General features: G+C 47.1%; 1 protein-coding gene across 1 annotated transcript; it reads right to left on the bottom strand.

Annotated features, from left to right (window-relative positions):
• Positions 1-910: 910 nt before the first annotated feature.
• LOC125947280 (uncharacterized) lies at positions 911-14,064 on the bottom strand. Its single transcript, XM_049671702.1, has 3 exons — positions 13,687-14,064; positions 3,565-3,747; positions 911-1,227 (listed from the first exon to the last, which is right to left on the bottom strand). Exons 1-3 carry the CDS (start codon positions 13,743-13,745, stop codon positions 1,020-1,022), a joined length of 450 nt encoding a protein of 149 aa, XP_049527659.1. The 5' UTR covers positions 13,746-14,064; the 3' UTR covers positions 911-1,019.
• Between the last annotated feature and the right edge of the window lie 979 nt (positions 14,065-15,043).

Below are 15,043 nucleotides of genomic sequence, written 5' to 3' on the forward strand. Positions count from 1 at the left end.
GTTCGACAGCTTGATTTACAGGGTGTTCATCTTTAGGCTTTACGGAATTTTTAGAAATCGCCTGTGGCGGGTAGCACAATTGTTATCATTGAGCTGGGGGATTCGATGAGGCGGACATTAGCAGCACGAGATATTGAAACACGTTCAACTAATTAATAAAGATTCACTAATTAACTTCTTAGTTAATGATTTTACGACACATTGCAATTTACGAATTGTAGCCGGTGAGCTTGTCAGGCGTATCCACTTGGAATGAATTTCCAGAATGACACCAGTTTGAAGATATGCGCCATCTAACTCGTCGTAAAAATTCTCTGTTCCACTTACTTTTTTTCTTTTTACCAAAATGCTGTTTTATGCATTGAAGCGCAAAAGTAACTGGAACGCCCACGTATTTCGTCCCAAGGTGTCACTTCCAGCGTTGTAGCTTACATACACTCATGGAGAATGGAAATAATTAGGAGAGCTCACGACGTCACGCAGCCAGCCATGGCAAGCGAACGCTCCGTGACACCATCCCCTTGCTTGGCGTCGGCCCCACACGTGACCTCTTGGGTCGAGATCACTGAGCAAGAATCGGGATTTGCCGAGACGTTCGGTGCCCGGTGATTTTTTAATCAATGCGCATTTCTTCGGGAGCCCTGCAGCAGCGCTGCATGCAGAGCGGAAGCCCTACAATTTACCGCACGTTCAGACGTGACTATCACGTGTTGGGCCGACACGCTTGGCTTCAATCGCGCTGCGCGATGCTCCCTCCTAAGCTTTTCCTTCCTCCTTGCATGCACTTCTCCCCTGACACGGTATTCCGCAAACGGCAATACGTTTACGCACAAGCTAAGACTCCCTTCTGACACGACAGCTCCGCGAGCTCACACAGAGGCGTGCTGGGCATTTTTCAACACTTGCCTGGTGCGGCCGGTGCCGCCCGGGTGGCGATCCGATGTAAACCTTGTACGTGGTCTCCTCGGTGACCGTCGCGTCCGTCGACAACGCCGACGTCCAGGAAAACACGACGTCGCTCAAGAGCAGCACGATGATGGATACCACGATGCTCGCGTTAAGCAGAAAGAGGGCGACCAGCATGCAGGCCCGGACGTAATTCTTCGGCTCGTTCGCGTCCGGCTGAGACAAGGTCTCTTTTTGGTAAGATCGCTGCTGCTCTTGCATCGGCCACCATGCAACCTCGAGGTAAGCGGCGTCGGGCTCCTGGCAGACGACGCCGGCAGACTGGAATCGCAGAGCAGAGTTGGTTCCCGATCCCAAAAGACAAAGAATGTTCCAAGATGCAAAAAAAAAAAAAAAAAAAAAATCAGAGAATGTCACAGTTTCTCCTGACCGACGAAGCATTGACAGAGAGACGGGTTTTTGTGCGCTCAGCATTACCCATGCTCTCCCGCCCATGAAACCCACGTGGCTCACGTGACCATGCATTACACCAGTCTCCAGGATCGGCGCACTTTACTGCGATAACTCCACAAGAATAACGTCTACACCCGAAAGCAGGAAGGATACAATAATCCATGCACCGTTGGTCGTTTCCGTTATAGCTAAACGATCCTAGCGCCATATTTCCGCCTAGTGAATTTAGTCAGAAATCCCATAGAGCTTGTTAAATTACCCATTTGAAAAAAAAAAAAAAAAAAAACTGGCACTGCCACGCTGCTGAATCCATAGGAAAACCGGGATGTGGCGGCTACGGATTGGCATCTCTCTCGGAGAGCCGATCGAGACAGCGCGAAGACGTGTTTGGTTAGTAGAGTATACCATCCTGGTTCCGTCTGTAACAATGGATATTAAGCCTTGAGAACTTATGCTTTGCCTAGCAGTTATATCAAACCTGAACGGTATCGCAGAGCCTGTAGTTGGAAGAAAGACTACAAATATCAGTTGTCGCTGCGCGTCAGCTTTAGTCGTCTATTTTCGTTTCGCTCACTTACATGTTGTATTAAATGTTAGTAAACAGTGACGAAATATGCATTATGGGCAAAAATGGCCTTGCACGATGATTTCATTCCAACAAAAGTTATTTTCGCGGGAATGACTGTTTTAAGGCAATCCTGGCACACTCAGATTTTTTTTGGCGCAGCTGTGCACTACAACCGGGATCGGCCCACGCAAGAGACCGCGTTTCTACCACAAATCCCGCCTTCGTGCACAGCATTCGCCGCCAGCGTTTCACGGTAAAAATTACGGTTACATAAGCTGCAGTTGCCGTGAAACGCGAGGAGCAGTGAGGTATCCTTGAATGCTATTGCGTTCCAGTCTTTAAGGCGAAGCTTAAGCGTCGTACAGTTTATGTCTAATACGGCTGCCAAGATGAAATCAATCGCACTTCCGCGCCAATCTCAGGCTTGATCGCGCCTAGTTGACGTGCTTGGAACGAAAGAAAGAAACAACTTTTCATGGATCTTAAACAAATCAGATAAAATAAAACAAAAATCGTCAACGACATGCTGGATGCATTACGCGTACACTTTGTACAACAAAAACTTCATTTCTACTCAATTATATGCCTTTCACTTACATTGCATTGTTCTTATGTTATACCCACTGTGTACCTTCGAATTTTAGAGTACGTACTCCTATGTGAAATTTATATTGTTGAATTTTTCTTCTCTTTTCTTTTTATCAAATTAGATTTGTACTACAAAAAAGTGCGCAGTATTACAGTATTTTTTGTAAAAACTGTATTTATTATTTCTATATAGAAACTGTATAAGCCAATGACTAGAAGTAGTTTTAAGGACTCAAATGAAACGTTCAATTGTAAATGATCTCGACAAACCGAAATTGCTTAAACGGAATTGCCACTTAAACGAAACAACTTGCTTATGGTCGTTTGGTTTTGCATTAAGGCAATGCAAAAACGCGGTCGTTGAAATGGAACCACATTTTTTCCCCAACTTGTGGAAATCAGCCTGTGCGTGAGCCGTACTTTACGAATTGTCTCACGCAATTCACTTTGAAAATTTAAATTAGTTCGATAAGGCACTTGCGCTTGGCGGAGGGCCTAGAAGAATGAGGATGTATGCCGCCCTGCGGGTGACATACGTCGCTTGTGGTGGTGGTGCTTGTTTAACATCTTCTAACGTCAGTTGTGCTCGTCTAACTTCGGCAACAGCTTGCTCATTGTGCATCCATTTTGTACAGGGTGGAATGGAGGCAGATTAAAAAAAAAAAGTAAGCTCTGGGGTTTGACTTGCTAAAACCACGATCTGATTACGAGGCACGCGGCTATTTTTTCTGACTAAGTGACCCGTTTTTCGTATAGCATGGTGCTTTGTGCTGCTAGCTGTAGTCAGCGGATGCGTGTAAGTAACAACTTTGTAATAAGAAGGTTTGTAATAAGATATGCCGCACCAATTATCAGCAGTTGGCAATAAAGTAGCTGCCCATTTCAAAAGATTACCTTGTGTACCCCGGAGTTCAATCTCTCCGTAAATGGAATTCCTGTTAAACGGAACTTATTTCCCTGGTCCCTTGTAATTCTAGTAAACGAGAGTCCACTCAATAAACACTTTATTTATTAGTTTATCCTGCCACCGTAATATGGTGTCCGCCCACCTGATTAACTGTGAAGCGCGGCTCCTGGTTTGCCCCCTGCTGCTGGGCGGGCCATTCGTATGCCGGGTACTGCTCATCGACGCGCTCTGGCACCGCGGCAGGATCAGGCGCTTGGACGGGAATCCAGGGAAAAGCCTGCAGCGGTTGTGCTGGCTTCGGCCACTGAGGGGCAACATTCTCGGCCTGCGCGTGGAGGCAGCACACGTCAAACCGACGCATAGGCAGTCATGAAAGTTTACGGATCTTTTCTTTTTTTTTTTTTTTTTTTGACTGTCGGAAATTCGCACTTAATTACAGAGTTAGAGCGACACTAAAAAGAAACGCTAAACTAGTTTATACTTAACGGTCATTTTCAGTTATTTAACGGACGAGAGGGTGATTACTTATCAAAATAATTAAGGACACACTTCCATTTGTCTTAAATTTAAAGCGGGAACCATAGCTCCAGCACATAAGTAACGTAAACGGATTTCGAAGTATGTTTTCGTACTTGGGCCGGTTGTGGCGTAGCAAAAGATTTCGAAACTCCCCAAGTTCAGTATTTGGCTCGTTTAAAACACAATACACACAGTTCCATCTTTACCGGTAAACAAATTAGCAAGGTCACATTGGGCGCCGTCAACACCGATCACGTCACCGCAACATGGTGCGGGAAATTGAGGGTGGCGCTGCCAAACATATATTGTTCTCGTGTCTTTTACGGCTTACCTAGACTCCTCTCACGATAAGGGGGAATTTTTAGTGAGTTAGCATTAGGAATGTCAAAGTTGAATAAGTGTGTGTGTGTGGAGTGTGGGAGTACGGCCACAATGCGGAGCTGTTTTTGTCGGTGGTCGGCTCCTGAATAACACTTACCAGTGTTGGTGGACGTGGTCCGGGAACTGAAAGAAGTGCGACGTAATGCTAACTCATTTCTTTCGCATATACCGCTAAATCACCATTGAATTTTCGGTATCGTGAAACCCGTTATGCAGTTTAATGACGTCTGTCACAGCCTCCATCATAATGTTCACGGCGGCATTTTTTTTTTCGTTAGAAGAAACTACAGCCAAAGAAAACTGCGCTGTTCCTTGCTCCCGTGAATTCGTTCCCAGGTCCGCGAATCGCGAGTCGTCATGGCGTAGCCCCGTCGTGACGTAGCCGTCGTGATGTACTTCTTTCTGGGGTTTTACGTGCCAAAACCAGTTCTGATTATAAGGTAGCCGTCGTGATGTAGCCGTCGTGTCGCTTTCGTCTGGACAGCTATACGACCGTTTAATGTGGGACGGGAGATGTTACTTCAAGTGGTCATCATTAACTTTTTTTTCCCGAGCTTCTTTGTTTTACAGCGCGACGCTGAAATGAAAAGTTTTGAAACTGCCAATGCAAGCGCGGATATACAATAATGCTTGTATCTCGATCTTATGGAACGAGAATACTATCTGATTCACAAAGGTTTCCTTTGCACGAAGCTACGTTAGTCAGCACATTTCTCATTACATCTCATAATTTTAGAAGCCGTAGTGCATTCGGTATTAAAGCGAAACTTTCTATGTCTCACTGATTCGTTCATAAGCGCCGAAAACGCACTGCAGGAAAGCCAACTTACACAATGGAACGCAATAGAACAACGGCGCACGAAATACGTATCGTAGAGAACTAGAGTTTACATTCGCAGTTGTACCAATAAGAACAATGGAAACTGCAACGCCACGCTACCCAGACGAACTGTATATATCTGCTTTGCATTACGCGCGTCACGCAATGCATTCCCGGCCGTCACCATGGGTAGGCCGCGGGTGCAGCGCACGGCAGACGAGGCTGCCGTTCGCGAACGTAAGCGCGAGCGCGATCGTGCCAGTAAGGCCGATCCCGTGTATCGGCAACGGCAGAGCCTCTGACCATCTACCACAGCGGTCACAAGGCAATACTGTGCAATTGTAGAGTCGTCCGTGAAGGTGTGAGTGTGTGCGTCTAATCAACGGCTACATGATCTAAAATAAAGGCTACGCAACTTAAAGAAATATGTCTTCATTCAACTTCAACGTGCAAAAAATACAATCCTAAACAAGAAATCAAATCACAGTATGCATCGCATCGGGTCGCTCAGCATTTCTTGGGTTCGTTGCGTGGTCGCTGTCTTTGGACTTTGACTTTGATTCAGTTTGCATGGGAGAGCTTCGCGTTCAACTATCTTTCTTTAAGAAAGGGGCTTTGATTTTTTTATTACAACCCAAATGCAATCAGCGGAAGACGGAGAGCTGGTTTGATCAACAGTGGCGGAACAAGGAAGCCAGAGCCAAGATTTCGACAAGGAGCCTTATGTTCGCCAGGTCAAGGGTACCTGTCTTTAGGTCAACACAGACATCCTTGCCTTGACACGATACTGTTACTGTATTGTAACTGGCTGCCGAATGCTGGCGCCGCACTGTGTCAAGAGGCAATAAATTCCGGGCCTGGTTCTATAGTCTGGTGACGTATTCTATAGTCGGTCGTCAACCTGTGCGGATCATACGTGTCACTGCATCCGTGTGCATAGCACGGTGTCAGTAGTCTCCTTGTAGAAAAACAGGTCGAAGACGGTAATGACGAAGGCTAGGTGCACGGTCTCATTGTCGGACCATTTCCGGCATTTGATTCGACACTGCAACTTCATATTTTTTCTGTATTATTCGATTTGGAAACTTCGCTATTCGAGCCCGCCTACTTTAACAGAATTCACATTCGGACGAGTGGGTTCATGTTCAGAAACGACAGCGTAAACAGACGGTCAAGCCCCTGTCCCTTTGCTTATTTTGTGGTGTAGTGGCTTGTTCATAGTTTCGGTTTCAGTGATGATGACGATGACGTTTACTGGCACGCCCTTCGAAACGGGGCTGCCACAAAGAGTGACCTAGCCTGCTTGAGCTAATCAGGGTTTACTTCAAAGATAACACAGCCTAGCATTTTGGGAATCTCTCTTGATCTTTTCTTTCTTCATTCAATCCTCTATCTCGATAGTGTACTATTATTTAGGCTTGTAACGACTTCGCTTCTATGAATCTCTTCCGTGCTTTTTTTTTCTCACCAATACTCTAATCAAGCATTTTCTTGGATGCTGAGCAGATAATGCTTCCTGCGGCATTGAATCCCAGCGGAAGGTGGATGTTCTCTACGGATCTTGCTGGGTGATTATCTTGGCCTTCCATTCGAATACTACAAGTCGTTTCCGGGTTTTTTTCTTTTTTTTTTTTGCAGTTGCCTCCCCCGCACACATGCCTCCCGCTGTGGCGAACATTTGCTCCAATATGTTTATCTTGAGGCAGCCAGTTCAGGCCTTAAACAGCAAGACGTTGCCATTTGTGTTATGATACCAATTTTAGGTGCCGATTTCTTTCTTGCCATATTGGTAAATTTCCAGGATCTTTTTAGTTTCAAACCTTTGCATCCAATTTACCGCCTCTGTAATTCTCACTTTCTTTTTGATGACGCCTGGTTGTTTGTTTACACTTTCATTTACCCTGTACTTTCATGCTAACTTTCTTTTTCTTTCTTCATTCCGTATTCACGCTTTTGAGAAACCTTTATTTGTGCTGAGTATGCTGTAAGTAGGGAGCCCCTAGTGGTAACGTAGGGAGGCGTGTCTGACGTCATCTAGTGCTATGTCGTACAATGGCTGACATTTTGCAAACAACGTCCTTCTCACGCCCCTGACTGGCTTTTTTTTTTTTTTTTTAAGCGACGTCCATTGGCGCGTTCCTTTGTTCGCCATCCGGCGTCTCTGCTGCCCGCGTCGGCAACACTACATTTTTCATTCTTGCCGTAGGAGGCTGTTTCACATGCAAGGACAGAAGCGAAAAAAAAAAAAATGTTGCCGCGGCGCACGCCACTCAGCGAGTTTCGCTGCGAGTTTTCACATGCGTCGGCAATTGTCGTGATTTACGTCGGAGCGACGCCCATGGTTTCCCCTCTTGCTTTTAATGCATTCACACCTTTATTGCTACACTAAAACACCGCGAAAACTGAGCATATATGTTGACTTTGTTATTTATCTAAAAATAGTATAAGTAGCGCGCTTTGTGGTCTTTAACAGTACTGCAGCTTTACAATTGCTTAGTGCGCTACTGCGAAGAGACCGGGACGTCGTAAAATAGACGTCTGTAGAAAAGCCCCTGTCTCGACGGCGCTTGCTGTCAGCTCACAAAAAAAAAAAAAAAAGAACGCCATCCAGTAGAGGGGAGCTGCGACAGTCTCGGAGTGATGAAAATTGCTGTGCCACTGAGTGAAAATCGTGACATTTGAGACAGCCCGCTCTTTGCTCTGTTATACCTGAGACACGCCTACTTTGCTGTTTACGAGAGACAGCCTGAAATCCAGAAATGTAATGGAGCTTCCACACGGTACCTTAAGCGACATCTTAAGTGGAGCAATGCAGTTTCATCAGTTTCCATTGGAGGCCTGTCAGGACCCAGAGACATGGACCCAGAGTTTATGAACACGTTTAAGACCTTACATATATGCCCATGGAACCTTACGCAACCACAATTAAGAATAAGCGAGTCATATATACCTAGTGGAACACCTGTATACAATGCCAACATTCCGCTCAAACCTCGGCAACTCACGATCATATTTCGCTAACAATATTGTTGCTTAGAACAGGAGCAACGCATGAACACACGAAAACACCATGCCTTTGCATGTCTAGACGTTTCCGTTCGCGGTTGCGTCGTATGTCGAGCTTAGATACATGCGCGTCACGTCTAAGAATCTAGGCTAATTTGCTTGCTGTCTTTGCTAACTGTCTTTGCTGTCACCTGGAAATGGGAGATACATGCATGTCCCGGACGTACCTGCACTCCCCCGGCACGCGGCTGCTTTGCCTGCGCCGTCGCCGGAGACGCTGCGCGGGATGCCGGGTTGGAGCCCGGTTTCGTCGAAGTCCGTTTCGTGGGGGACTTGGGCCGCTTTTTGCGCTTCTTTGGTGTGGCGGTCTTCTTTACGGCGATGGTCGAAATTGTGGGCTCGTCATTGCGAGGCGGCGAGTAACGGTACCACTTCTTCACGTCCAAAAAGGGAAAGCCGCTCCAGGCCATCGCTGCAGTGGTTGGCGAGAGGCTTATTGTCTTCGTTTGCGGACCCTAGCGAGATGGGGTTTCGATGGACGAGTCGGTAAGAAGCGCACAGCTAGATTAGAGCGCAGCTGTCGAGAGAGAAATGAGGCTGCGCGATCGACGAGATCGGCTGGCCGCACCCGGGATTCTGGACTGCTCGAGCATTCCGGAACCTGGGCGCGCGAGTTGCGGATGATGATAATGATTAGAGATACTGGCACATGCCCACTAAGAGGGATTGCCCAAGACGCGGGGAGGGAGAGAGAGAGAGAGAATAAACTTTATACAGAAGAGCACGTGAACAAAGCGAGTATAGATACCTCCTCCGCTCTGCAGTAAGTGGTCCCTTCAGTCTAGGAGGCCAGCGGCCATAGTAACCGCCCTTCCCGCTCGGTTGACCAGTTCGAGCTGGTGCGTCGAGTCTGGAGCTGGACAGCGCTGCTCCCCGTTACCATGTTGTGGGGTGTGTTATGGGTGACAGCTCTGGGGAGGTATTCTGTAAGAGTTCATCTAGTGGACATGTCTATTTCATCTGCTGCTGAAGTGCTCATTGGCTGTGGCTCGTGGACCTTTACAGAAGTACCTCCTCCTGTGTGTTTGCGCATGTCCGTATCATGTGGGGGAGCGTTGCGCCTTCACCGCAGTGTGGGAATTTATAAGAATACAGCGCAGGGATATATGACGTGGTACAAACTCAAGTGTAGGTACGCGGTCGGAGTTTCCGCAGCACTACGGCTTCCCAATGCGTGAGAGCGCTGTGCCACGGCCGCTTGTTGTGCGGTGGTGGTAGTGTTCTTCACGCACGCACATTCCAAGACGCGGACGGTGAAACAGTAATGTTGTCTTTTTTCATCGCGGTAGACACTGGTTTCAGACGTCGTAGAAAAGAGACGGGTTTATTCAGCATGTCACAAAGCCGGTACAAGGCCACACAGACAGGCGCATAGCTACGTACAAGCAACGTCCTGCTTCGCTGCGAATCTCCTGACGACTTGCTACGTGTGACCCATGCGCTACCAAGGCTTGTCTGCACACAACGAAAGGAACGCTCCTACAGGGGGCACTAGCGATTTGCCAACAATTAAAAAAGAGGCGGGAAAGGGGACTAATAGTAATAGAATGAAAATAGAAAATCATGACACTAGTAATATAATTTCACAAAGATTGTGGGATTTCGGGCGATCGCCGTTGTTGTGCGACGTCGTTCCATTGCGTTCAGATTATTATTCAATGAGATCATTATTTTTAGAAAGTTGGAGTAAAGAACAGAGTTTGAGAATAAGAAGAATTAATCAAGAGTTTGACGCAAGCTCTTCTGGTCAGGTAGCATGTTACAAGTCGTAAAGTGAGGCCACTGACTAAGCAAAACTTTCAATTTGACGTTTAAACCCATTTTTTTTTTGTTCACAATTGTGAACAAGCACCCGCCGCGGTGGCTTAGCAGCTATGGTTGTAGCGCTGCTAAGCACGAGGTCGCGGGATCGAATCCCGGCCGCTTCAGCCGCATTTCGATGGGGGCAAAATGCAAAACGCCAGTGTCCCGTGCATGGGGGGCACGTTAAAGTTCCCCTTGGTGGTCAACATTATCCGCAGTCGCCCATTACGGCCTGCCTCATAATAAAATCGTGTTTTTGGCACGTAAAACCCTAGAATTCATTCAATTGCGAACAAGGAAACCGTATGGAATTCGAAACATCAAATAATAATTTCGACTCGGTCGTTTGTAGGTTTAGCAGATGCATGCACTCGTAACATGCGGTCTCATGCGCATGCGCACTACTGTAGACTGTAGAGGACAACGCTCGACTGCGACCAGGGAGCGCATCCGGTAAACGTATACGAAATTGTGCCAGCTGCTCGTCGCTCCTTTGCCTGTAAACCGAGCGGCCACGCTCTCCCGCGTTTACTTTCATAAAGCTTCTGACTAGCGTATCGTGACGTAATGAAACGCGAAAAGCGGACCGCGTGGCTGTCTGTGCATGCCGCGCTGTCTAACCTCGGCCTTGATAAGGTGCACATGCGCAGATGGCTCATGGTGTTCGCGACTTGGCTCCCCACTATCATCTATTCGACTTCGCTGACCTTATCTACATTACGATAGCATGCCTCCAGAGCGCTGCGAACCTCTGCTTTCATACAATATCTCTGTCCAGTTGTGTCCACCGACGAGCATTGTAGGAATTGGTATAGAAAACAGTAAAGTCCCTATGTAAGAAAAGTACCGCCATCTACTCTTTCCTCCGCCGCCTCCTCTCCTAAAGCGCTTGCTTTTTTCTTTACTTTTTGCTTGCGAAAGCCAAATCGACGGTGGCGCACCTAGAAAGTCCACGTTGCAGCTTTCAGGAAGGGCGCACGCCGCCGCCGGCGACTGCGCAGAGGACTTTCAACATGGCTCTGAGGCGGAAAAAAAGAAAATATAAAGAAGTGAAAAGCGCGCGCTATCATCGTCCAATCGGAGATACAGGAGAGATAGAAGCGGCGTTTATCAAAGGATGGCGGTACTTTGCTTATATAGGGACTTTAGAAAGCAGAACCTTGCAGCGCCCCCATGGGGCAGGATAACGAAATGCTGATAAGGTGAGCCAAAGTCGCGAAAATGAGATCGTCACGCCAAGTCACGAACACTGTAAATTAAATGCGCATGTGCAGAGCTTACACGGCCGACGTTACACGGCGCTGCATGTACAGACAGTCACGTGGTCAGCTGTTCGGGTTTCACTGCGTCGTGATACTATAGAAACATGTGGCAAACTGCCTGTCATGGATGATGCTGTAGGGCCAGCACTAGTAGACGAAGTAGATGGAAAAAGACATGCACATTGCGCTGAACAATTTCGCTAAACACACCGCGCAACATGCGTGTCCCCTTTCGTGCGGTTCGTATAAGCGCTATTCGTGCAATAGATAAACTACGCTACACTAAACGGCCCAAGTTCCTACCTTATTGATACCTGTCACGACTGGCATACGTATCTTCAATATTTGAACAAAGTGAAGAAAATGATGCTCGCGGATTAGAACAGTGGTGTACACATTATCCGATGTAAGTAACCTTACTGGAATGAAACTAAAAAAATACGTACGCATCATAAACAACAACGACGTGTTCTTGAAGATAAATTTTCAACCGAACGTTCCGCCTTGCGTGCCTGCAACTTGTTCTTTACGAATACCAAGACCTCTAATGAAGGAAATATTAAGACCAAATGACCAGAAAATTCTTTTACAGAAGTGCTACAGAGATATAAAGAGTAGCATCAATGACTGCTTACGGTTTAGAGAAAACTCTTAATTACTAGTTATCGGAGACTGTACTGTGAAAAAATCAATATGCTCTTATTGACTGTACATGGATAACTAGTAACAGACCCACAAGTGTAATGATGACCATGAAAAGTTCAGCAGGCTGTCATAATGAAGTTTTTGCTATGGGCGTAGGGTATCACTGCCACTCACGAGTAGTGCGCCGGTGTAGTAGGCCCAAGGCGGCTAACCTCTGGAAGCTCGTTGCGATAGCCCGAGTCGAAGGGCTCTTTCGGACACGGTCAGAGAGCACGAAGACCAGGGGACGAGACCACAACTCCCTGGAAGACAACGTGGGCTAAAAATTAAACGTTCTCCGAGATCCCGTGGATTCAGCCTTTGTAGTCGACTGCAATACGTGCGCCAGCGCGAAACAGAAAGGAACAAAATACAGTAACAATGCGCCAAATCCGTGCTCATGAGCTCGTCACTGCGCATTCTCAGGCTGGTTCACGCTGGAAAAGTTAGCCAGTCACGCCGTCGCTCCAACTAGTCTAGGGAAGCTCAGAGAAACATGTAGATAAAGAGCGGACACTTCACTAGGGCCCTGCGACCGAGCTCCTGCATGAAGTCCCTATATAGAAAAAGTACCGCCATCTACTCTTTCCTCCGCCGTCTCCTCTCCTAAAGCGCTTGGTTTTTTCTTTACTTTTTGCTTGCGAAAACAAGTCGATGGTAACGCCCCTAGAAAGTCCACGTTGAAGCTTTCAGGCGGGCACGCGCCGGCACCGCCTCCGGCGACTGCGGCTGCGCAGAGTGACTTTCAACATGGTTGTGAGGCGAAAAAAAATACAGGGAAGTCAAAGCGCGTGTTATCATCGTCCAATCGGAGATACAGGAGAGAGAGAGAGAAGCGGCGTTGATCACAGGATGGCGGTACTTTTCTTATATAGGTATTTTAATACTGCACTGCCGCAGGCGCCCCGAGCGGCCGGTCCGACCGCTAATTTTGTCTTCAGAGATTTCGGGCGCGTGGTTTAGTTCTGTTTTGGTTTCGGTTTCGATAGCAATGCTTTCGATTATGGTTTACCGTTGGCTGCAAAAATGTTCGACTATGTCGTCTAAAGTGGCGCGCAAGAGCTTTAATATTTCATTTTTCAGCATGTCGTACATACAGACGTAATAAACTCGCGCATCACCACCTTTTTACCGGGAGAACCGCCAAGCTTCTCGAAGAACCTAAGCAAGGCTGAATTAGCTCACGAAGATTGGAAAAATCATGCGAACACAGCTGTGTTTATAGCAATTTTCGTGCTGTTCTTGAGCCGCTTTTCTCAATTGAACACAACAGGAAGCACTGGTTCCATACAAAAAATGTTCATTTTTTTCTTGTTTACAATGGGAATTCACAGAAAAATTACTGGATCACACACTTGGTAAAATGCATCATATTACAACAAGCAACAAGAAAGATCCCAAACGCGGATCACACTGTTCGAGCAACGCCAAATATAACGCTTGTGTGACTGATACGGGTGAGCCACAGATACTAAATTCTGTGCTTTAAACCGAAGGTGTCAGTACTGACTTTTGGAAAATTACGCATTAGAAATAATGCACAAGCGCCACCGGAAAAGATGAGTGCAAAAACAAACGGGTGGCTGCACGGTAAACGGGCACCACGGCTCATAGTTTATGCTGCACGTGCAAAATACGCTCACCCGTCAGAACAAACGTCTTGCTAGCAATGTTCTTAACGCAACAAAGAGCAAAATTATTTCTACAGATATAAAAGGAGACAACTTACCGCAAAAGCGAGGAGACGTGTTGAAAAGCGTAGTGTGGTGGGCGTAACCAGCGGCACATGACCGGCGCAACATCAACGTCTCTATCGAAACGGGACCCGCGGACGCAACCTGGTGGTCGTATGATAAGCTGTCTACCTTTTAGGTGAAGTGGCAGTGGACATCGCTACTGCCGCCTGGCGGGTGGTCAGAGGCTTACTTGCTCGGCTGCGAAACGGCTCCACTGGGCCGCTCTTTACGTAGCGATGTTTCTCTATGGGAAGCTGTCCAAATATTTCATTCTCGCATCGTTGACATCGTGCACACGCAAGAAAACACATGTACAGACACACCCGCACAGAGGGAGAGACGCATGCGCCCACGCGCGCACAGCTACTCAAGCACAAACGCAGGCTCACACAGACACACGCACACACATATTCAACAAAACGCCCCAATGTTCAGCGGACAGACGTTATAACCGGGACTATAAAGAACCCTTCCTCCTGTGTTTGGCTGCAAAGAAGCCAAGCACAGGAAGACAGTGAATTACGGTTGCTCGGCACGAAGTACGGCCTTCACACCTTGGAGGAGTTCGCGTCCGTTGGATACAAGCAACACCTCATTCCTGTGCGAGATGTCACGCGGACTCTCCCTTCCAGATCGCACGACAGGAGTGACGAAGTGAAGTTCTGTATGCCGCTCTGCTTTTACACGCGTAGTTTCACGGAGTGGTAATGTTAAATTTCATGCGCACTATAAGTTTGTATGATGAAGCATGGGGTCAGTAGTTCGAGAATGCTCTCAAAATGTGTACAGAAAAATTTCTTGCTGCGAAGAAGGGGCTTGATACCATTTAACTTGTCGATGCTGTGATTGAACCATCTGGAAGCCCTGAGAATTGATATGTCTATTGGGCATGCCAGGGTGTCACTAGTGATTCATTAGAGTTTTAATGGCGCTGCCAATAAGGTCACGGCATCTTTGCGATCGAAGGGCGGGTTTATCACTTTATGCAAGATGACTGACTTACTTTTCTTGCCAGCTGGTACCTATCTGCATATAAGTGCCCTTAATTTTAAATATAGCATATTTTTTCTCAGCTTTCTCGAACGATAACACGAAGCTTATTCACTGTGCCCTCTTGTTGTGCTGCTCCTGCTAATATGAAGAACGTTCAGTCATCAAGACGAAGCTCTAACACTTTCTGAATGAACAGCTTTGTATTCAATGTGCGCTCTGTTGGTCAAACCGTTCAGAATTCTGCAGTTCCTTTGGCGCTGCTTGTTGATCAAATCCTTTCAATGATTGCGCGCCACAGTATCTGCGTTTACATGAAACCAAAAGTCGGGTCAGACGAAGTCGGGTCGGACGAAGTCG

Source organism: Dermacentor silvarum, chromosome 7 (assembly GCF_013339745.2).
Source record: "Dermacentor silvarum isolate Dsil-2018 chromosome 7, BIME_Dsil_1.4, whole genome shotgun sequence".
NCBI lineage: Eukaryota > Metazoa > Arthropoda > Arachnida > Ixodida > Ixodidae > Dermacentor > Dermacentor silvarum.

Coding starts and splice junctions, on each gene's coding strand:
- LOC125947280 (XM_049671702.1), bottom strand. CDS start 13,745: ATGTGCCGCTGGTTACGCCCACCACACTACGCTTTTCAACACGTCTCC. Junction 3,748..13,686: donor CACGTCTCCTCGCTTTTGCG/GTAAGTTGTCTC, acceptor CTCCACGCGCAG/GCCGAGAATGTTGCCCCTCA. Junction 1,228..3,564: donor CGCGCTTCACAGTTAATCAG/GTGGGCGGACAC, acceptor CTGCGATTCCAG/TCTGCCGGCGTCGTCTGCCA.